The sequence below is a fragment of the Ictalurus punctatus genome, chromosome 3 (genome assembly GCF_001660625.3).
Source record: "Ictalurus punctatus breed USDA103 chromosome 3, Coco_2.0, whole genome shotgun sequence".
NCBI classification, from domain to species: Eukaryota; Metazoa; Chordata; class Actinopteri; order Siluriformes; family Ictaluridae; genus Ictalurus; species Ictalurus punctatus.
The window spans coordinates 32,501,597-32,525,174 of NC_030418.2; the positions used below are offsets into that span (position 1 = coordinate 32,501,597).

A 23,578-nucleotide genomic window follows, 5' to 3' on the forward strand; every position below is an offset into this window, starting at 1 on the left:
TCCTGGGTCTGTCCTGTGTCTGCCCTGGATCTGCCTTCAGTCTCTTCTGGATCTGTCCTGGGTCTGCCCTCAGTCTGTACTGTATCTGTCCCGTGTCTGTCTTGTGTCTGCCCTAGATCTGTCCTGGGTCTGCCCTCAAGTCTGTCCTGGGTCCGTCCTGGGTCCGTCCTGTGTCTGCCCTGGATCTGCCTTCAGTCTGTCCTAGATCTGCACTGGGTCTGCCCTCAAGTCTGTCCTGGGTCTGTCCTGTGTCTGCCCTGGATCTGCCTTCAGTCTCTTCTGGATCTGTCCTGGGTCTGCCCTCAGTCTGTACTGTATCTGTCCCGTGTCTGTCTTGTGTCTGCCCTAGATCTGTCCTGGGTCTGCCCTCAAGTCAGTCCTGGGTCCGTCCTGTGTCTGCCCTGGATCTGCCTTCAGTCTGTCCTAGATCTGCACTGGGTCTGCCCTGGGTCTGTCCTGGGTCTGCCCTCAGTCTGTCCTAGATCTGCACTGGGTCTGTCCTGGGTCTGCCCTTAGTCTGTCCTTGATCTATCTTGGATCTGACCTGGGTCTGCCCTGGATCTGTACCCAGTCTCTCCTGGTGGCTTTAACATCACCGTAAGACTTTATTTTAAAGCTCATGTGATCTTCAGCATTCCACACAAAAATATCGACTCACACATGATGCAGGTGTTAGTGGATTTATTGGAATCCCTCAATATTTCTCCAAACACAGTTATGGCAATATCTGAATCAAGATATACAGTTTAGAGGAACTAGTTGCATCTGTCGTTTGCTGATGTTGAATATTTCCGTACGGTCGAGTGAGTTTCGCTAACCGGTAGTGTACAAAGTATTAGAATTAAAAAGTCTGTCAGGAAAAAAAAGAAAGTCCAATATGAACAGGAAATGGGTTTTCATCTCAAACAGCAGGAAGAGGAGGAGGAGGAGGAGATATGGCTTTGTCTCTAGGAGCTGGACTCATTATCCAGCATTAGTTTTTTTTTTTTTTTTTTTTTTTTTTTTTTTTTTTTTTCCCCCCCAAAATTAACATCTGACACACTGGACAAAAAAAAAAAAAAAAAAATTATAAATAAATAAAAAAGGGAGCTTTTTGACTGTTCTTCATTAACAGTCCTGCACAGAGACATGAAGAAGAAGAAGAAGAAGAAGAAGAAGAAGAAGAAGAAAAAGCTGTGTGTGTTTAACATGGTGGTCTGAGACAGGAAACACACGTTGCCCTTACGTCGCAGAAAGACGCGGAAATGCCTTTATACAAATGCATAGTATCAATATTATAGTCAAAAAAAGAGAGAAATATACAAAACAGTTAAGCGCTACCTCTGTGCGAGATGAAGTGAAATCCTCAAATGAAACAGAAGAAAGATCATAACATTCTGGATGGTTCTGAGTCCCAAACAGTATGAGTGTGTGTGTGTGTGTGTGTGTGTGTGTGTGTTGTCAGCACCACGACGGAATTTAATCTCTTGAGGTTGTCGTAATTCAACTCTGTCGCTCTGTTTTAATTTTATATTCTGTATCTTAACTTCCTTGTCTTTAAGTCTTTCAATGCTTTCCTGTGGTGTGAACAGACAACGCGAAGATTTCTACAATCTCACAACGTGTGTATTTCCTTTCCCTTTCTTTTTCTTTCTTTCTGACCTAATCCAAATCCGAGGAAGCATTACTAAGCATGTGGTCGTTCTACCACGGATGAACGCTGGATGACAGAGTGATTTGCGGCAACCGAAAGCATGACGTAGTTTGGCATCATGTTTGGCGATCGTTATTTCTTCAATTTAGCGTGCTGTACGCACCGGCACCGGGTTCGAATCCCTCCATATAGCAAAGTAAAGGGAAGAAAAACAGCGGGGGGGGTTACTCAATCTCACATTCAGATCGTAAAAGCAGCTCACACGTACATACAGTACATTCATATCACTCATACTTACAGGGGTACTGAGCTGAATTCATCCACGCACACACACACACACACACACACACAACGGGCGACAACATAAAAATTCAAAATGAAAAGGGGTCAATAACATTTTTTTTTTTTTTCCAACACCCAACAAATGGTTAAAGTAGAAATGTTCCATACAAAGCAACATAATAACGCACTGATTTATTTACAATAGATAGATACTGTAAAATGGTAACTCACGCAAGATTAAAAAGGCACAGTTTCCCTTCTTAAATACACTGTAAACGTCTTCAAAAAGCATGCATAAACAATTCACTTTACAAAAAAAAAAAAAAAAAAAAAAGATCTCGTATAGTCTCCGTAGACAAAGTACTATTTTCTTTTCTTTCTTTCTTTTTTTTTTTTTTTTAAAACCAGCAAAATAGATTTCTCTCAAAAATACTTTGCCATACATCCCATGAACCTTTCAACATTTATTCTCATTTACATATATTCATATATATTTATGTACTTATATATATATAGATAAAAAAAAAAAAAAGAAATCAGGAAAAAAAAAAAAACAGGGAGCAAACGTTGTTTTTTTGTTTTTTGTTGTTGTTGTTTTTTTTTTAAAAAAAAAAAAACATAAAAAAAAACAAAGGAGAAAAGAAAAGGAGAAAATATTTGACAACTTATTTTCAGGTCCTTTACACACTTTCTCACGTTCATCAGCGCAGTAGCAGTGTATGTACATGTTAAAGCGACACGGGACTGACTGGGTCTAAAGAAACGTCCGGGCTTCTCTATATTCCCACTTTATCATCATTATACACTTCAACAATGAGCATGTAAACTAACAATGTAACACACACACACACACACACACACACACACACACACACACACAGGGCAATGTGAAGAAAAGTGCCTTATCCCATCTCACCCTCCCCACAAGTCATGTGACTGAAACAAACTGGACACACACCGATCCTCTCGGACGTCACATTATCTCTGCTGTGCAAATCAGAGGCACAGAAGGAGACGAGCCACTCAAACATGTCTCCAAATACATCACTGAAAAAACACACGTAATAATAATAAACAACAATGATTTTACTAAGGAATGAATAATCATCAGCATCATTATTAGTATCGGTGTGTATTTCAGTGACGTCTGTAGAGATGTTTGTGTCAATCCGGTTGGGAACGCCTTCCGTCTCCTCTGTCTTACGCTATCTTACATTACAGCATTACAGAACAAACTCAAGCTTTTATTTATTTTCTTCTTCTTCTTCTTCTTCTTCCTCTCACTTCCGTCAGTAGCATCACTGTTCCACCTCCACAGTTTTATTAAGCATTAAACAGTAGGATTTCCCCCCAAGACCCAAGAGGACTAATTATAAGCGGATATGAAAGGACTCGTCCTCTGTACAGCAACGTAAATGTGGAGAATATGAGTATACTGTATGTGCAACATTATTCTGCAGTGTGACCGGGTTACGTGTGTATACGCCCGGAGCTGGAGGCTAATGTAGCTTGTAGTGCCGTTTAGTGATGCTAGTGTTTACCGTATGCAAGCTGTACTGTGTGCGTGTGAAAAGAGCTGTTCGTCGTCTTCTAAAGCAAAGTGAGCATGTGCAGCTACTGAGAATCTTACACCTAGTGTTTTTATTGAATAATAAAAGCACCGTGTTAGAACCAAGGAGACTTTTTTTTTTTTAATGTAAGTACACACATGTAATGCATCTTTTATGTATTGTTGTTGTTGTTGTTGTTGTTGTTGTTAACCTAAAAAACTGTTCGTTTAATTGTAAGGGAGCTGGTTTAATAGCTATCTGTATTGTGAATAGATTATGATTTGTGGTTTAAAAAAAAAAAAAAAAAAAAAAAAAAAAGAACACTTTGGTCATTCTGATTGGGCCCTGAAAATGGTGGGCGGGGCTTACGTCACATCGATTACGCAGAGCCAGTCAGTGATCAATTTATTTTTCGTCAACGAATTATACTAAATGTTGTTGTTGTTGTTTTTTAAATCTGTAGCATATATGTGATTACCTCCCTGCTGAAGAACAAAACAAAACAATAGAAACCCTCATAGAATTTGTAATGGTTTAAATGGTTATAAGGGGAATTGTATTGGTTTGAATGGAATCTGTAACGTTCCCTGTGGGTCTCTACTGGTAATCTGTTGCCTTCTATTGGCGGCATGTTATGTCTAGTGGATACCGTTAAGGACCAATAATGGTAATGGTTTTAATAGTTAACAGCTGATGGTTTGTAATGGTATTTGTAGTGGAAACCATTAGAATTTCTGTGATGGTTTCTGTTTTTTTTTTTTTTGACTCCTGTAAATTAAAAAAAAAAAAAAATCAGCAGTTCTGTTAAATAAGTACCAGTAATTGTATCATATAATATAAAAAAAATGTAAAAAATCAAATCGAGAATAATTGTAGTAAGGCATGGAGAGTTGGTTGTGTTTGGAGCGCAATACAGTTGAAAATAACAGGAAATAGTCTTGTGCTTTAGGTAAATTTAGTAGAGATACAGTTTCCCTTAAAGGATTATTTTCCACTTATTGGGGTTTGGGTGTAGTCCCCCCACGCCCCCAACCCCCCCCCCCCCCCCAAACACCTTTCCGATATCGGAGCGAAATATTACAACGTTATTTGTGTTACGTTCGCGTTCCCAAAAAGGTTCTGCGGTATTCGTATACAGTAGCGTGAAAACCGCTGACTGTTGAAGTAAAACTAATCGAAGAAAAGAAAAGAACAAATGATTCAGTGACTTGAGGCTTGGGGGAGGGGGGGGGGGGATCGCGGAAGTGTTCTACAAATATATGTTTTTCATAAACTTTAAAACTAATTAACGCCACAACAACAGCCTTTAGACTTCCATCACGAGTGAGTCTTGACTAACCTTAATTTATTCATTTATTCATTCACCATTGATATTCCTGTCTTTGGTAATCACAGACACACTACAGAGTGGATAATACAGATAATACAGAGATTCATTTCACTGTCTGTACAGGGTTTTGCTGCATTTTTGACACGTCTGGGCTCAAATCTGCAGAAAATCTGCAGTAATTTTGAAAAAAAAATTGCAAGATCCTCCGAATATAGTGCCGTTCGGACGATTTCGCCATAATTCCCGCGATCACAAAACTCCCGGAGGGACTGATTTTACTCCGAAGGAGCACATTATAAAATGTTCAGTCTATTTGACTGGAGATGCACATTTTTTTTTTTTTTTTTTTTTCTCCCCCGCCTAATAGTCTTTCTGTCTGGCTTGCCACGAGACAGCCTTTTGGAGACATCTGGAGCAAAAGATTGTACAGAGAATAAAAGAATGGCTGATGAAGAGATTTAAAAAGTGTATTTTAAAAACGAGTAAATAAATAAATCTCAACAACGTGGGCGGCTAAACGCGACTCGATTCTGCTCGGACGGTCTCGCGGAACGTTCAGCATCCGCGTCGTCTGTGAAGTGAAATAGAAACTCGGTTCCCAGAGCGGTGAAGTGAGCATCTCGTTTACCTCAAGATCATAAAAACAAAGGCCTTCTGTGCTTTTTTTTTTTCTTTTCTCCCCCCCCAAAATTCATCACATTAGTCAGTTCTTTTTTTTTTTTTTTCTTTTTTCTTTTCAAAGCGCTACGCTAGGGATGTAATTACTCCGTCCCTCATCTGTACCCAAAGACTACAAAAACATTCTCGTTAGTTTCGTTTTTGAAAATAAGAAGGGCTTGCATATCAGTTCAGGTTTGATTGTTCTGTTCATTTAAACGAGGGTAAAAGCCAGTGCACGCTGCGTTGTGGTTTGATACACACCAATTAGACACACTTTTCAGATTTTACCTAGTGTAGCCCTTTTGGAAAATGTAGCTCTCGCCTCTGTTTTTGTCCAAAAAAACCCCCCAAAAAAACAAACAAAAAAAATCTAAATAAAACCTGTTAATGGTGATACAGTTGCTACAGAAATATACTATAGACAGTTTTTTTTTTTGTTTTGGTTTTTTTTTTTTTAAAGATTTTTTTTTTTTTCTGTAAATTGTAAATCCAAAGAGTAAGTATGTGTAGTGTTGAGATGAGTTAAATAATATAAATGCCTCAGTATTTCATTGCAGGTTGTATGTAGAGTGTAGAGGCGAGGACGTTACCGTGTCTCCGTATACATCTGTGTTTTAGTATTATTTATACACTTGTACCTGTGCACTACAGCTTTACCAAAGAAACATATGGCTTCATATCCATAGATAGTCAGCATTGTCTTTGGGGGACAAGGAGAAATGAACTCTAAAGTTCACTGGCTGGCTACAGACAACTCGACTCTCTCTCCGTCTGTCCCTGCACGGGGGATTTAGGTTGGCGTACGTACATCTGAGCCTCCGCTAGTGCCTGACGTTGTGCATAGCAAGCTGGTCTGGCCTACGTGGCCTTCTCTTTCTTTCTCCCTTTCTTTCTGAGAGTTTTGCTGTCCTCTCTTCGGCTTCTCATTCGTTCCTTCGTCTCTTCATCGCTTGGTGGTGTTTTGTTTTGTTTTTCGTCATCTCCAGTCACTTCTTGTGAAAGTAAAGGATGTGCGTGAGGCCCGACTCCACCTTTGGTATCTGGTCGCTGATGATCTCCACCAGCATCTCGGGAAACTCCACCTTCAGAGCCTGAGACTCGCGGAAGGTGTAGAAGCAGAAGTCCAGCAAGTTTCCCACCAGCTGCAGTGATACACAGAAGGCGTGATTAGATCGATTTAGCCGATAATTATTATTATAACGGAAAATTTGTTATAAATTACTGAAAGCCTCGGTTTCTTCTGCAATTGCTGGACGGAGTAATGATTCAACCCTTTCGCTAGGGTTGATTTAACGCCGTTTTTAGAAATATATGAAATGTAGAGCACTTCCAAACCACTCCAATGCTATACACATCATTATCCTGATATTTATTACTCCATTAGGAATTGCTCCTCGCAATCCAACATGGCGGACGGTGACGGATGCAGCACGGCTCAGGCGTTACTCTTTAAACTTTCTACACAGAAAAGGTCTAATCACGTTTTTTATTTTTATTTTTTTTAAAAAACCCCAAAAAACTCAGGCTATAATAAATATTATTTGCATTTTCTTAAACACGGTATGTAAATTATATGCTAAACTGCACAATCAATCTAGTTGGTTAAAAAAAACAAAACAAACAACATTATATATGTGCATATATCTCATTATAGCATCTGATCTTATTTCAAGCATTTATTTCTAGAAAGAAGGGACGTTTTCTTCCAATAGAATACCAATAAGACCATTTTAAGCTTGGAACGAGTTAGTACGTCACGAAGTAGGTTTGATGACCTTTGTTGTATAATAATATCGTACTGAAAATATTAGATCACTTTCTTTGTTCATGATATCATCACTAGATACGATTTTTCAAAAAAAATTATTAGCTTTTATTTTTTTAGCTAGTGTGAACCTCAAATGTTTGTAAATTCCTTACACTGGCACTGCAAAAGATATCGAGATAAAATATCTTGAATACTGTCTAATTTATCTAGCATCTGCTATTATAGTATTACAGTAAATCAAATTGTTCAACTTATTTCTAGACGTTTTTAAAACTAATTTCAAGCTTGAAATAGTCTGGGTCCAGTGGCAGATAATCTCTGTAATTTTACTAGAAAGAAGCGACATGATCCACCGATATAATACAAAAATTTAAATTAGTTTTTAAAAAATGTCAAGAAATAGCTATGATAATCTCATATTTGCTTTACTTTAATCTTATATATATATATATATATATATATATACACACACACACACACACACACACACACACACACAGTGGCAAGAAGAAGTATGTGAACCTTTCGGAATGTCATGGTTTTCTGACTAGACCTGTCATAAAATCTGATCTGATCTTCATCTAAGTCAAGGGTATGGACAAATATAATGTGTCTAAAATAATAACACAAAAAAAATTCTGATCCCTCATGTCTTTATTGAGAACAACCAAAAAAAAACCTCATAGTGCTTGTGGAGAAAGTATGTGAACCCTTGAGTTAATGACCTCGAAAAAAGCTAACTGGAGTCAGGTTTTGGGTTGGGAGGTGTGGACTACAGCTACTTTGACGGATAAAAACCCCTCAAACTTTTGGAGTTTGCTCTGCACAAGAAGCGCACGCTTATGTGAGCCGTGCCTCGCCAAAAAGAGCTTTCGGAGGATCTACGATCAAGAATGGTTGATTTACATAAAGCTGGCAAGGGTTACAAAGTGACTTCGAAGACTTTAGAAGTTCACCAGTCTACAGTTAGGCAAACATTCTACAAATGGAGACACTTTGGGACTGTTGCTACTCTACCAAGAAGTGGGCGCCCAGTCAAAATGACACCAAGAGCACAACGAAGACTCATCAGTGAGGTAGAGAAACGACCCCGAATGACAGCCGACGATTTGAACTGGCGAACATCTCTGGTCATGAGTCTGCAATACGTAAAACATTGAACGAGCAGGGTATCTACGGCAGGACACCACGAAGGAAGCCACTGCTTACTAAAAAGAACATTGCTGCACGCCTGAAGTTTGCAAAAGAGCACGTTGACACTCCACAGCGGTTTTGGCAAAATGTTTTGTGGACCGATGAAACTAAGATTGAACTATTTGGAAAAACCACACAGCGCTACATCTGGCGTAGAAAGGGCACGGCATATCATGAAAACATCATCCCAACCGTAACGTATGGTGGAGGAAACGTCATGATTTGGGCCTGCTTTGCTGCATCAGGGCCTGGCCAGCTTGCAATCATTGAGGGGAAGATGAATTCCCAAGTATATCAGACAAGTCTTCAGGATAATGTGAGAATGTCTGTACGTCAGCTGAAACGGTGTAGAAGTTTGGTGATGCAACAGGACAACGACCCAAAACACCGGAGCAAGTCCTCAACAGAACGTCTTCAGAAGAACAAAATCCGCCTTTTGGAGTGGCGGAGTCAGAGCCCAGACCTCAGCCCTATAGAGATGCTATGGAATGACTTGAAGAGAGCCATACACACGAGACGTCCAAAGAATATGACCGAGCTAAAGCAGTTCTGCAGGAAGAATGGGCTAAAATTCCTCCTGAACCATGTGCAGGTCTGATCCGCAGATACAGGAAGCGCCTGGTTGAGGTTATTGCTGCCAAGGGGTTACTTAGTTTTTCCACTGCCATTTTGAATGTTGTATGAGCGTGTTCAATAAAGACATGAGGGATCGGAATTTATTTTGTGTTATTATTTTAGACACATATTTGTCAATACCCCTGACTTAGATGAAGATCGGATCACATTTTATGACAAATTTATTCAGAAAACCATGACATTCCAAAAGGTTCACATACTTCTTCTTGCCACTGTGTGTGTGTGTGTGTGTATATATATATATATATATATATATATATATATATATATATATATATATATATATATATATATATATATATATATATATATATAACCAGCAGTTATATTGTTTTTTATATATAATGTTATAACCAGCAGCTATTTTTTGTTATATTTAAATAATTGTCATTTTGGTTTAGTAAAACCATCTAAAAATCTGTATCATAATAATTTATGCCCGAAAGGATGAAAGGGACGTGTTGTTAAAAACTCACACACATTCTGAGTTCCCTTTGCAGTCAATTAGCCAAGATGTGTTTGGTGTTTGATTTCTGTTCCTTTTGATTAGCACTGGTGCGACAGTGCTAATGTAGCTAACGTATCTCTCACTCAGGATGTTTTATCTAGAAATATCTGCCTCAAGCTACAGTAATTATTCCAGTGATGTCACAGAACATTGCAACTGATGTTCGGACACAGTATTATTTCTATAGTATACACTGTAGATGGACTGGCACCCTGTCCAGGGTGTACCAGATGCTCCCTGGGATTGGCTCCAGGTTCCCCGTGACCCTGAAGAAGGATTAAGCGGTAGAAGATGGATGGACACTGTAGACATGGAGGGGGGGGGGAGGAGGGATGGCCATCTTGGACAACCATAATTTTTTTCTTTTTTCTTTAGTAGCCTATCATTTGGTACCAATGGTGGCTCTTTTTGTTTTTGCCTTGGGCTTTAGTGCTATCCATCCATCTTCTATACCGCTTATCCTTTTCAGGGTCACGGGGAACTCTGGAGCCTATCCCAGGGAGCATCGGGCACAAGGCGGGGTACACCCTGGACAGGGAGCCAATCCATCACATACACACTCACACACCCATTCATACACTACAGACACTTTGGACTCGCCAATCAGACTACCTTGCATGTCTTTGGAGGAAACCCCCACAGCATGGGGAGAACATGCAAATTCCACACACACAGGGCCACGGTGGGAATCAAACCCCCGCCCCTGGAGGTGTCAGGCGAACGTGCTAACCGCTAAGCCACCGTGCGGCGGCTTAAACGCTAACTTTACTAATGTTTCATGTTGGTATTGTTTGATTGAAGTGAACCATTACAGGTTATCTGATTAACTTCTTCACGAACTGCCTTTCTGGAACCTGTTCTATCATATTGATCGTCGAGGTTGATAATGACGGAGCTTTGTTGCTGTAGTCAATGTTTTTGTTTTCTGCTTACATCATGCATGACATCCAGTAGCTTGGTGAGCTGGAAGAAGCGCTGCCACGTCTGTCCCGAGTTGTTTGTTGCTTTGCCAACGGAACGCCGAAGCTCCTTGATGTAGTTCACCCTCATCTCCTCAAACGCAGCCTGGTTCTTCAGACCATCCTTGGGCACTGTTAAACAGCACAGGAAGGCATCAATACAGAACATTAAACATATCACCACCATGATCTTACTCCTCCAACACATGAATAAGCACACTCGGTGCCAGTGCCATTGATGAGATGCACCACTCTTTCAGAGCAGCCTGAAGTTTTTCTTCTTCTTTTTTTTTTTCTTTTCTCCCTCATGCTGAAGTTTGTCAGTTTGGGCTGAACATTGGAGTGACCTGAATATTTCTGAAGGAGATAATTGAAGTCTGTCCTTATTCAAATGTGAAAGATGTTCTGCTTTTTCAGCAACGCAAGTGAAACGGTTCAATATTTATGTTAATAGATGACTGAGAGCTTTGTATTTATAATGCGTGATGCTATTCATCGTTGTCGATGTTTCTCGAACGGCAAAAATCCAGACGCGTTGATCAGAACCTGATATCATGGAGAATTAGTGCACATTACAACAAATAAGAGTGATCCGGTCATATTTCGTCTGATTTCTTCATAATATACAGTCCCCTCGGAAAGTATTGGAATTCTATTGTTTTCTCCATACATTTGTCAACTGATCAAAAGTATTGGAACATGCGACTGATAGGTAATTATTGCTGCCCGGGTGTGCCCTGTTTAATTGATTGTTTAAACAGTTGATAGCTTTGAATATCTACTCTTGGTTAGACCCCTAGGTTTCGCCTGTGAAGATTGAATTTGTTGTTAAAAAGGTTAAACCGACATGAAGACCAGCGAGCTGTCTATGGGAGAAAAGCACGCCATTTTGAAGCTGAGAAGAGAGGGGAAATCAATCAGAGGCATTGCGGAGGCATGGAGAAAAGGGCAATGAAAAGCTGTAAACAATCAGCTTGCCTCTAAGTAAAGGAAAGAAAGGTACCAAACTGCACATTTCTTTGTCACTGGTATTTTTTTGGTTCCCTTTACTATCTTTTACCTGGGAATGCGTATTAGATGTATGTTTAAGTATCCTTTAAATCAGCGGTGTCCAATCTTATCCGCAAAGGGCCGGTGTGTGTGGGTGCATGTTTTCATTCCAACCAAGCAGGAGCCACACCTGACTCCACCTGTTTAATCAGTCGATCTTGTCTTTCAGTAGATTCAGGTGTGGCTCCTGCTTGGTTGGAATGAAAACCTGCACCCATACCCGCCCTTTCCCGGATAAGATTGCCCACGCCTGCTTTAGATTAAAGCTTTAAAGATACATCAACGGTCCAATAAATGATTTTTAGAGCTTAAGAGTTTACAGGTTACAGTGGATTGTAGATTCCGATGATAAGACTTTGAATTGTTTGCACACTACAGCTCGTGCATTTTGGGAATGCCCAAGGGGTATTTAAATACGTCTGTAAACGTCCAGTTACGTAAACATTTTGTTGTTGTAAACAAGTCATGTTGTCAGTTCGCTAATCAGATCAGAGAGGGTAAATATAAATAATAATAGTAATAATAATAAATAAATGATGAAATCTGAAAACTCTCCCTTTTCTGATGTAACGTCTTTAACCCTGTAGCTAGTCTCTGAGCTATTGAGCTGCCTTTAGCTAAATCATTTACGTAATTTACCTTACATGTCCATGAACGACAGCCGGTTTTGTTCATCACCGGTGCTACGGTGTTTGTTTTTTCAAGTCCTTGATTCTTTCTGCTGAAATACTTTTCTGGATCTGCATCCGTAACGCGGTTGCTGTTCTCAGACACGATTATAAAAAGGGGGAGATTCGTTAGCTATTTAGCTAGTAGTTTACTAGTATATAGTGAATAAGGTGTGCTTCGGGATGTAGCGTAGCTTTAATACGTAAACAGAAGCCATGTAGAAGACACTTTTTAGTTTGATTCTTAAGTCAGTTTGCTTTACAGCAAGTATTTCTTACACAGGCCTCATTTCGTGCTGTTCAAATCCCCAAGGGATTTATTTAAAGTGCCACGTGTATTTTAAATCATATCTCAGTGCTAAACGTACACCAGGTCTCTGTGTGTGTGTGTGTGTGTGTGTGCTTCCTGCAGAGATTTGATCGTCTGAGTGTTCCTTCCACTGATTGACAGGAATATGTTAAACCCCTCCTCGCCTCTTGTGCTGTTTTCTTCTCTCCCACTGACCCACAACCCGCAGCACCATTAGCCTCCAGCTGGTACTTAGGGCTCGGGCGAACAGAAAGTGATGGCTAGCCATCATATGAAGTTATAAAATTACGGGTTATTTATTTCACTTTCACCCTTTCTTTCTGTCAGCGCTGCCAGAGCTCTATTAGGCAACGCTCTGTATGAAGAGGAACCTGTGACCAACTGACGTTACACAACATTACACATAAACGTGGTATATTTTGTAGATTAAATAATAATAATAATAATAATAATAATAATAATATAGCGTGAGACCATTACCGAAACTGGGTCCGGAGTGGAAAGGGATCTTTTCTGATTTTATAGTCCAGACTAGGGCATGGTGTTATAGGAAAATAATCAGTAATGCTGTCGTGTAATCCTGTCTGATGTGAAGCGGGGTTACTGTTATCACCAAGTTTATTATTTTCCACTAACTGCATGCTCTAACATCCTTTATTCCTCTTTACCCCACGCCCATGTGCCAACGATGACAAATCCCTTCACTTAGTAATGAATGACATCATACGTTTCTAATCGCTTTATAGCTACGTTTAATGATACGGAACGGGTCTGTTCTCGTTCTCGCTTACGTTCCGGCAGCTATAAACAGTCGGTTAGCTCTGACACTGGAGACTCCTTCCATAAACGCGAAATAAACCTTACAATCTCCTTACAGAAAACTTCACCGTATCAACGACGTCACGTCTGTAAATTCGTTTATGCGGCGTAAAAAAAACAAACAAAAGGCCCCGTATACGTTGTTACTATAGAAACGATAGCATATTAGAACCGCCGTCGTATTAGAGCCGCGGCTGTAGGAAACGAATGAACCCCTCCTCAGCTGAGCTGTGGTATCAAACGTATTGATACACCGCTTCGACTCGGATAAATACACTTTTTAGATGTTTGAGAAATCCTTGTAGAAAATCGAAACGTGTTTGAACATCTGTTCCCGCCATTTGCTTCGTTTTTTCGAAATCTCTGACAGAGATAATTAATGGAAACTGTGGCGTACGTTCACCCCTGACATGCGTTGTTAATTGTTGTCATCTGTTAATGACTAACGCTCGGTACGATCTCAATTAGTACACTGCTTTATCACGTGTGCACGACGACCTCCTGCTGCTTTCTGAACATAAGATATTTCTATTATTGGAACGCGATACAAATAATCTAATAAAGCTGTATTCGTTTTTATCTCGTTAAACAGAAGCAGATCTTTAACGACTGAGTTAACGACGCTGAGAGGTGAGGGACTGGATCTACGCCGTGACTACAGGTTCTCCATCAGAAAGCTCTCTTAAAAAAAAAATAGTCTGAAGCCCATTTTGACTTTTTCCAGCAAAACAGCGTGTCGACTGGAAGTCATTTATTTTTTGACGCCTTGCCAACGCTGGATATTTGGGATTCAATTGTGGCTTTTACAGACGCTGAAAATGTCCGACTTGTGTGACTAGACAGGAAATGCCAGTCTAAATCCGATTACTTTTTGTTTTTAATCCTCCATTTATGCATCTGTTTACATTGTTATGAATAATATACAGTCACGGTAGTATAGCATATAATATCTCACGATACACCGATCGGCTTTAACGTCGAAACCGCTGACAGGTGAAGTGAATAACGTTGATTATCTCGTTACCGTGGCACCTGTCGATGGGGCGGGATATATTTATCAGGCAGCAAGTGAGCAGTCTGTTCTCAAAGTTGACGTGTTTGAAGCAGGAAAAATGGGCAAGCGTACTGTAAGGATCTGAGCGACTTTGACGAGGGACAAATTGTGATGGCTGGACGACTGGGTCAGAACATCTCCAAAACGCCAGAGCTTGGCAGTGGTAGCTTGGCAGGGGGCGGTGGTGGATTGGCGGTTAAGGCTTTGGGTTACTGATCGGAAGGTCGGGGGTTCAAGCCCCAGCACTGCCAAGCTGACACTCTTGGGCCCTTGAACAAGGCTCTCCTGTATCATGGCCGACCCTGCGCTCTGCCTCACCCAACTTCCTAACACGCTGGGGTATGTGAAGAAAAGAATTTCACTGTGCTGTAACATATATGTGATTAATAAAGACTCATTATTATTATTATTATCATCTCGTGGGGTGTTCCTGGTATGCAGTGGTTAGTACCTACCAAAAGTGGTCCAAGGAAGACTAACCGGTGAACCAGTGAAAGGGTCATGTTTTTTTTTTTTTTTTTGTCTTGTTAAATCGAAGAGAGAGAGACACACAGAGAGAGACACACAGAGACAGAGAGAGAGAGGAATAGCGGCTTTTGAGGAGACGTTCTACAACATACCGTATGTGCAAATATAGACATAAAATTAATGATAAATGGATAAAAGGTATGAAGCGTCATTCTTTAATAAATGTAAAATTGTAACAATTTATAAGTTGCCTTGGTATATGAGGAATAAATGACTTGGGGGCATGCCGGTGTAGGAAAATAATCATCTTCAGGGTGGATATAATAACTCCACCGGATCTCACCACTCCGTCCGACTGCCTTACGGCTGCCACCAGGGGGCGAATACTTTATACCTTCATATCCCGAGGCCGAGCGTGAGCCTGGGAAACATTCGACTCATAACCACTGTTATCAAACCATCTCACTGTGCAAACGTTTGTCTAATATTAGCTCTTGTCATGAAGACTGACCCAAGTCAGGTGAAAGGATCTGATACGAGCGTTATGAATGCGATCTCTTTTGACATTTCTGATGGTGAACTGTAGATAAACGGGGGAAAGAAACAAATTTTCAAGCAGGAATGAGACATCTGTCAATTCCAGCAACTATTCACGTCCAAAGCACGTAGCCTGGACGGTCGAGTCACGCTCACTCCGACCTCTTAAGCCTCTCCTCCTCTCTTTCCTTCCCCCCAAATGCTCCTGTTTGAGGGAAGTGGAGAGAAAAAAGCAGCAGTTGGACCGCAGCCTGAAGCTTGGCTGGATTTTATTAAGTACAGCAGGGCTCTCGGGAAGAGCTTCAGAGGATCAGGAGAAATAACCGAGCTATGAGAACTCCAGTTCAAACTTCACCTGACTCACACACACACACACACACACACAGAGTCAGAGCAGGAAGTGTTCCGGATCACTCATGTTCAGGGTTCCACATTTTCTATAATGAACCATGAGTATGTTTTTAATGTTATACTGCATTCATTATGAAAATCATTGCACCTCACGGCCAAAAAAAAACCCCCCACACTATCATTTTAATGAATCTGGTTTCATTCATTCATTTCCTTCTTCATTCATTCATTCCCCTGCTTTCTTTCTTCCTTTGCTTCTCACTCACTCACTTCCTTTCTTATTTACATTCTCCTTCCTTCCTTCCTTCCTTCCATCCTTGTTTACTTTACTCACTAATCCACTTCCTTCCTTCCTTCACTCCTTTCTTTCTCCCTTTGCTCCTCACTCATTTCTTTCCTTTCTTATTTACATTGTCCTTCCTTCCTTCCTTCCTTCCTTCCTTCCTTCCTTCCTTCCTTCCTTCCACACTCCCACACCCACGTCCTTCATTCCTTCCTTGCTGTCTTTCTTCCTTTGCTCCTCACTCCCTCTTTTCCTTCCCTTCTTCTTCCTTACGTACTTGCTCGCTCACTCCCTCCCTCGTGTCTTTCCTTATTTACGTACTCGCTTTCTCCTCCCCATCCTCCCTTCCTTATTTACTCGCTCACTTCCTACCTTATTTACATTCCCCTTCCAGCTTTCCTTCCTTACTCACTCACCCACTTTCTTCACTCCTTTCTTTCTTCCTTGACTCCTCACTCAATTTCTTTCCTTTCTTATTTACGTTCTCCTTCCTTCCTTCCTTCCTTCCTTCCTTTTTCCTTGCTTCCTTTCACACTCCCTTCATTCCTTCTTTCATTCAGTCCTTTCTTTCCTCCTTTGCTCCTCACTCACCCCCTTCCTTCCTTCATTATTTACTTCCTTACTTGCTTACTCACTCTCTCACGCCCTTCCTTATTTACAGTCTTGCTTTTTTCTTTCCATCCTACCTTCCTTACTCACTCACTCACTCACTCACTTCCTATCTTATTCACATTCTCCTTCCATCCTTCCTTGCTTGCTTACTCACTCACTTTCCTTCATTCCTTACTTTTTCTTAATTCCTTGCCTCCTTCCATCCCATCGTTCATTGTTTTCTTGTTTTCTTCCTCTCAACATTTTCCTGCCGTATTTGCCGTACTTAGTCACTCACTCGCTTCCTTCATTCTGTATTCACGGTTTTGCTTCCTTCCGTCCTTACTCACTCACTCGCCCTCCATTTCCTCTTTCATTCCTTCCATCTATATGTCTTTCCTTACTCACTGACACACTTCATTCCTTCCTTTATTTCTGAGAGATACATAGCGTTCGTCCTCTCATCGTCGAATCCTGACAACGTTACAGCCATCAGTGGCTGGGAGTCAAGGAGGCGAAGCCATGCTGTCTGGGTGGGAGGGGCATTACATGGTTCCCCCTGTCAATCACAGTGACACTAACCAATCGTGGGTTATTTTTACATTCACAGCATTTAAAAAATATATATTTTTATTTTATTACATTGTTATTCTTTTGCACTATGTTATATCGGACACTTCCACACTAGAACAGCGTACTGTTCGGCGTTACTCTGTCACTTACTCTACCTATTGTCCTGTTTTAGTACTTACTGTACTGTCTTGTGCTGTTAGCACACGTTAGCATGTGCGCTTTATGTAAAAATGTCTAGGTATTATTTAGTTCTGCGGTCTCGTGTGGTTAGTGTGTTGTTTTACGTAACACCGTGGTCCTGGAAGAACGCTGTTTCGTTATACTGTGCACCGTACCAGCTCTATATGGTTGGAATGACAATAAAAGCCACTTGATTTGACTTTTGCACCGTGTGAACCCTGACGCGACACATTCACTCTACTGTATTCACGCTACACACTTACTCATCGACGGTATTTCCCTGGGTTGAGTTTCCTGCTGAAATAATGAACCTGCTGGCACTTTGTTTTCGTGAAAGAGTTGTAGAACCGGTACGCACGGCTCCTGAACCCAGTGACATGACGCGTTCGCGTTTGTGCGTGACCTTGTACGTGTTAGAAGACGGGATTGACTAGATTCATTGAACCGATCGGCCTCGACTGCTATCTCTAGAGACGAGGCTACGTTACAGGGATGAAGGGCGCCGATGGTACGCTGATTCACAGTGACGCGTTTCTGAGGGTTTATCGAGAGGGAAGGAATTCCTCTCTTCTTGTAAATGCGGTGTGAATTTAGCCGGTTACAGGCAGCATGTTTCACAGGGCTGGGAAATTGGCACTCTCCTTCAAGCATGTTCAGTTGCTTCCTGACCAGAAAGCCTACATTTTGATCAGTGTTACAGACTATAGAAGGTCTAACCTGGTCTCAATAAAGAAAAATTTAGTGGCATCTCTAAATTGTTCGTAGCGTGTGAATGTGTGTGTGATGATGCCCCGTGACGGGTTGTCCTTGTGCCCAGAGTTCCCTGGGATAGGCTCCAGGCTCCAAGTGGTACAGAAAATGGATGGATGGATGTATGGATGGAAAACCAACATGGTGATGTTATTATATTTCAGTAATACTCCTCTAATACCACAGCCATTTGCCAACATTTATCATTTTGTATTTGTTAAAGAATGACACATCATACTTTTTAAAAAAAATCTATTTATAGTTACAATTTTATAGTTCTCTGTTTACACCGCATGCATTTTATTTAGTTATTTTTTTTCTTTGGCATGTGTTTGTCTTTCGGTGTTTTACTTTTACTTTTCTTTCTCTCAGCGTCGTTTGCTTTGGCATTTGCATGTTTGAGTTTGTTTTCTGTTTTATCGTTCTGCTGCGTTTGATCCTTTTGTCGCCTGTGGCAGAGCTCCAAACTCCAAATCTTGAGTGACGCGTTTTCCCAGGCCTCGATCCGCCGTTCTCTCTACGGACTGCGGCGTGCGTGCCGCTCTCGCTGACGGCGGAGAGCGTGCGTGATCGTTCCGAACGGACTCGGGACTGCTCGAGCGGTGTTCTGCAGTGGCATCGTGGTTGTTCGCTTCTGTTATCGCTTACGTTATAGCGGCTATAGGTAGCTGTTCCCTCACCAGCCTTTCTTTATCTGGTTAATCGGATGAAAATTTTCCGCTTGTCATGACACTGAGAGTATCATGTAACTTTGCAAAGTACCGTGTCGGAAAACTTCAAGGAACAGATCTACACCTCACTGTTACAAAGCACTGGCACTGTTTCAATTCCTACCTGCGTTTAGTTTAGCGGAGTTTGGTGGGTGGCAAAAATATATATATATATATATAAAAAAACCTGGAGTCAAGCCAAAGTAGCACAATGATGAAGCTGTACAGATCACACTGACATGCTGCTACTACTGTAGCACCATACATATACACACATTCAGGTGATTCATCCCATCACACACACACATACTCACCCGTGCTGAGAAGCAGCAGGACTTTCATGGCCAGAAACTCCTCGTAGGTGAGCTGGAGACGGACAAATTCCTGACTGACCTGCTTCATGCTCACACACAGATCGTACATGGCCGACTGGTGCATGCGCTCCCTTGAGGAAAGACAAGCGAGATAGAGAGAACCGTTAGCATCAGTACCCAGTACAGCAGGTATGAAACGTCCCACACTGTCAGAAATCTCTGTCTTCTTTAGCGGTGCTTTAAAATGATACTGGACTAAAAACGCAGCAATCAGACTGAACACCACGGGGAGCGCACACCGAATGCTCCGGATAGAGCAACGCTGGATCACACTTCTTTAAAAAGGTGCTATAGTCGATTTTTTTCCCCTGCCTTACTAGTACAAATAACCCGGAAAACAGGCTCTTATGAATATTTACATTGAATTTCAGTATTTCTTAGTATTTAGAGACCCCCCCCCCCTTTTTTGCTTTAATGACAGTGTGCTCTAACAGACCGGAGGAAAGGGAGTCAACAGACTTGAGGAAAATCTGACCTTTTGTACAAAGAAATAAAAATGTCCGTGTCAATATTACCAATTTGCTCCAAATGAAATCGCGACCTCGAAATAGTGCGAATAGTTCCTTTCTGACATCGTTAAGGCATAAGATTATACGTATAAACAAATAAAAACAATATAAAACAAACAAAAAACGCATACAACTCAATTCCTACTCGGTTACTCGATATAAAGTCTCCGTAATGCTGTATCTGATGCATTTCCAACGTTAACACACTAGTCTCAACTCTGCAACAACACCAAAAAACAAACAAACAAACAAATAAATAAACGGTTTATTTCAAAGTTAGAATGAAAATAAAATCCCGGCTTTTTCGACGTGGTCTCCGAATTGTAGGCTGCACTGTACGTTAAAAACGTAACACATCCCGTGTTAATCAACGAGGTCCTTCATCGTTGTTACCGCCGGCTATACCGCAGCGCACTTGGGATTCGCAAATCCGATCGGTCCGAAGTTGCGGATTCATTTTGTATAGTCGTTCCCGCTGTGACATAAACGACGGCCTAACGTTAACACGCTCCATCTAATACGTTATCGTTTCTATGGTAACGACTCACGCACGGGGACTTTCACGGCAGACGCTGCGCATGATCTAAGACAGATTTTAAACAACGTGGTGTTTAACAAAGTGAAACGTATATAACCGTTGAGATGGTGAAGTATTTCGTTAGGAGATGTTTACGTAACGTTTATTAAAGGAGTCTCGGGCTTTGGATGTAACGGTCACGGCGCTATGCGACGTTTTCCAGGCACGGGAGAGAGGTGTTTACGGGCTGTGTTTGTCCCGTTAACATCAAGAGACAGAGAAAAACAGATTCTGGTGAGGAAACGACGGTTTATCGTTGTTGTGATGTAAGTCATAGCAGGAAATAACTTGTATTGTGGACGTTCCACATCATTAAATCGAACTAAAAGCGCAACGTGTCATTCTTTCATACATTCAACAACGTAACTGTCGGCAAAACGCTGTGTTGTAACACGTCCTGAAGTGTCTTATTTCTTACAGTGTCAATTAACATCAGTGACATTATTGAGTCACAATTTCATATCAAAATAAAAACTATATAAACGCGTACTTGCTTACTTAATATGAAGTCGTCTTAATGCTGCATGCTGTGTATTTATTAGAGATTCCCCGATTTTTTCCCCCACTACGGGCCATCGGTCCATAGTTTCAAAACATCCGATGATCAGGGCCGATTATCAAAAGAGGGCGGGAAAACAAAGATTTCGTGCCGTGTGTAAAGATGATGTCTCTTGTGTGGCATGACTGCAGATTGTAATCTCTGTGATCTCCGCACTGATAAAATTTCACACCAGACGCTGCAGAAGTGAAGCGGGAGTTTCGGCGCCGAGTTGATTTTGAATTTTTTTAAAAATTAAAGGGCCGGTACACCGTTGAAAGATTTAAATGAACATGAGTGGACAACACAGTATATATTGCACAGAAATATATATGTGCTTAGAGTCGTGTATCTCATATCCAGTTAATGTTAATGTATAAAAAAGCTGATATTGATATATGACCAGTTTGATGTTCAGTGATGAAGTAGAAATGCTTGTGTTTGTGGCGAGTGAATGTGAGTCTAACAGGAGGTCCGAGTTAATAAGTTATAAGTCAATAAATCTTACTTTAATCTTCAGAATTGAGTCGATGTGTTCATGTTAATTAGAGTAATGTGTTTTCTGTTGATGGGACCGGTTACTGTGAAACGACTTGATGAAATGGAGAGAATAAAGTTTTTATTTGCATTTCTTTCAGAATTGTGGAATTAATAATTACTCATTTAAAAGAAGGTATTAAATGAAAGGCAGAAGTATCGGTATCGGTTATCGGTATCGGCTGAGAAATTTAGTATCGGAGCGTCTCTATTCAATGTTAACAAACGTGTTAGTTATTAGTTCAGAATCGATACTTCATGTCGTGCTCCCCATGTAGTGATACTCCGAATTTCCTCCCACGCCTAACAGAAGGTATTTCAAATACGCCTGGCTTGGGTAATACCAAAAAACTGCAATATATCACTGCAGTCATGCTCACGGAGCTGTGCAGGATACAGATGTACACAAACACAAATCACAGTGTTGAGAATGAGACTCTGTATCACCTTAAAAAGGCACGAGGAGCTGCATTCTACTACAAAACAATCTACGAGACGATTCGTACCGAGCAACAAACCTAATAACCACACGCATGCCTGTGTGTACACCGGGCACATCGTATCTCACAAAGCCAGCTCAACACATTTGTAAGTGTGAGAAAATATGTTTTAAAAAGGCAACGGGGACAGCGAAAAAGGAGCAGGCGAAGGAAATGTGCAGGCCAGATGAAGCCAGGGGGAGTTTATGGGTTTTGGAAATGGCTGCACTTTTAAATCAGAGTCATGTTGACAAAAAAATAATCAAAGGCCTGGACTTGAAAAAGCCCCAGTTCGTGTGCGATTCCAGACTATGACTGTGTGTGTGCATGTTTTTATATCTAGGTGGGGACCGAATGTCCCCACAAGGACAGGAATATCTGATGGTTTCGTTGAGGTTAGGATTTATACATGTAGGATAGAATTAATTATAATAATTATCTCAGTGGAAGGTCCTTACAAGGATAATATGACAAATGTGTGTGTGTGTGTTTGTTTATGGGTATTTACACCCATCTGCTATATATGACTAATGTCTTTCTGCAAGTTTATTATGTGCTGCATGCCTGTGAAGGTTTTCATTCATCCATGTCATTGAATTTTCGAGCTATGTGGCTGTTGAACGTAGGAAACGTTCTCGTTTCATATCCCGACCCCTATTCTCACACACGGAAAAAGGAAGTGCAGGATCAGGGAGCAGGATCGGCGTCTCCGGGAGTTGCTGGTTCTGGGCATCGCTCAAGGACAGGAGACAGGACAGTGCCAGTGGCTGGAATTGAACTTATAAAATGACCCGGTCACGTTTCCTTAAACCAAACTACTACAGCCTAGAAAAATTAAACAAGAGGGAGGGGATCTGGGGGATTTGAACTTTGACTCGAAAACCAACGCTTTAACCCGAAGAGTGAGTCATCATTTCGTAAAGCGACGTACAAGCTGAACAGTGTCCGTTTGGCGATTCGGAGATTTCGGTTTACAAGATTCCGATAAGTACCTGAGAACCTTCACCTGCTGAGGCTCTCAGACGATCCCGAGAATTTTAGATGTCACCAAACATATATACAGTCATGAGAAAGGGTTAACCAACCACACAGAGCTCGCATGTCTTCGACAGACAACTGGTTAAGGGAAAAGTCCACCCTGGTGCACATGAAATATATTTATATATATTATTATAATATATATATAGGGGAAACCCTATCCTTATGTGTTTTAGCCAGAGTATACAGATGAGGAGCGGAGCAGCCTGAAGGATGAAAGCACTACTGCACTCAGCAGCTGGTAGTCGAATAGGATTGTGGGTTTGCATTTACATTTAAACATAAAAATTTTTTTGAGACTAGCAGATCAGGGTTATGGTCTTTGCCCAAGGAACCAACAGTGGGTGCTTGGGAGTACTGGGATTCAAACTCACATCGTGTAATCAGTAGTCTAGAGACGTAACTATTGCCGATTAAGGAAGAAGAAGAAGAAGAAAGACTTTATTTACAATTACAGTACAGAATTTCTTTTCTTCACATAGTCCAGCCTGTTGATCAAACCACTGATCAGTGTGAACTGAAATAAACACTTGACACCATTGAACATCACATATTAATTATAAATACAGATATGTATAAGTTAGTGCGCAACGGTGGCTTAGTTTGCCTCGCACCTCAAGGGTCGGGGGTTCGATTCCCACCCCACCGTAGACCTGGGCGTG

At 41.1% G+C, this 23,578-nt stretch overlaps 1 protein-coding gene across 4 annotated transcripts in view; it reads right to left on the reverse strand.

Moving 5' to 3' along the window:
- Positions 1-664: 664 nt before the first annotated feature.
- The window catches only part of nr3c2 (nuclear receptor subfamily 3, group C, member 2), a 120,495-nt gene continuing 97,581 nt past the window's right edge, over positions 665-23,578 (reverse strand). For all 4 annotated transcript variants that reach the window (XM_017464001.3, XM_047153850.2, XM_017464000.3 and 1 more), the window contains 3 exons: positions 19,179-19,309; positions 10,495-10,652; positions 665-6,597 (listed from right to left, as the gene is read on the reverse strand). In XM_017464001.3, coding sequence (XP_017319490.1) covers positions 6,442-6,597; positions 10,495-10,652; positions 19,179-19,309 — 445 coding nt within the window. In that variant the 3' untranslated portion in view covers positions 665-6,441. The remainder of the gene's footprint in view (positions 6,598-10,494; positions 10,653-19,178; positions 19,310-23,578) is intronic.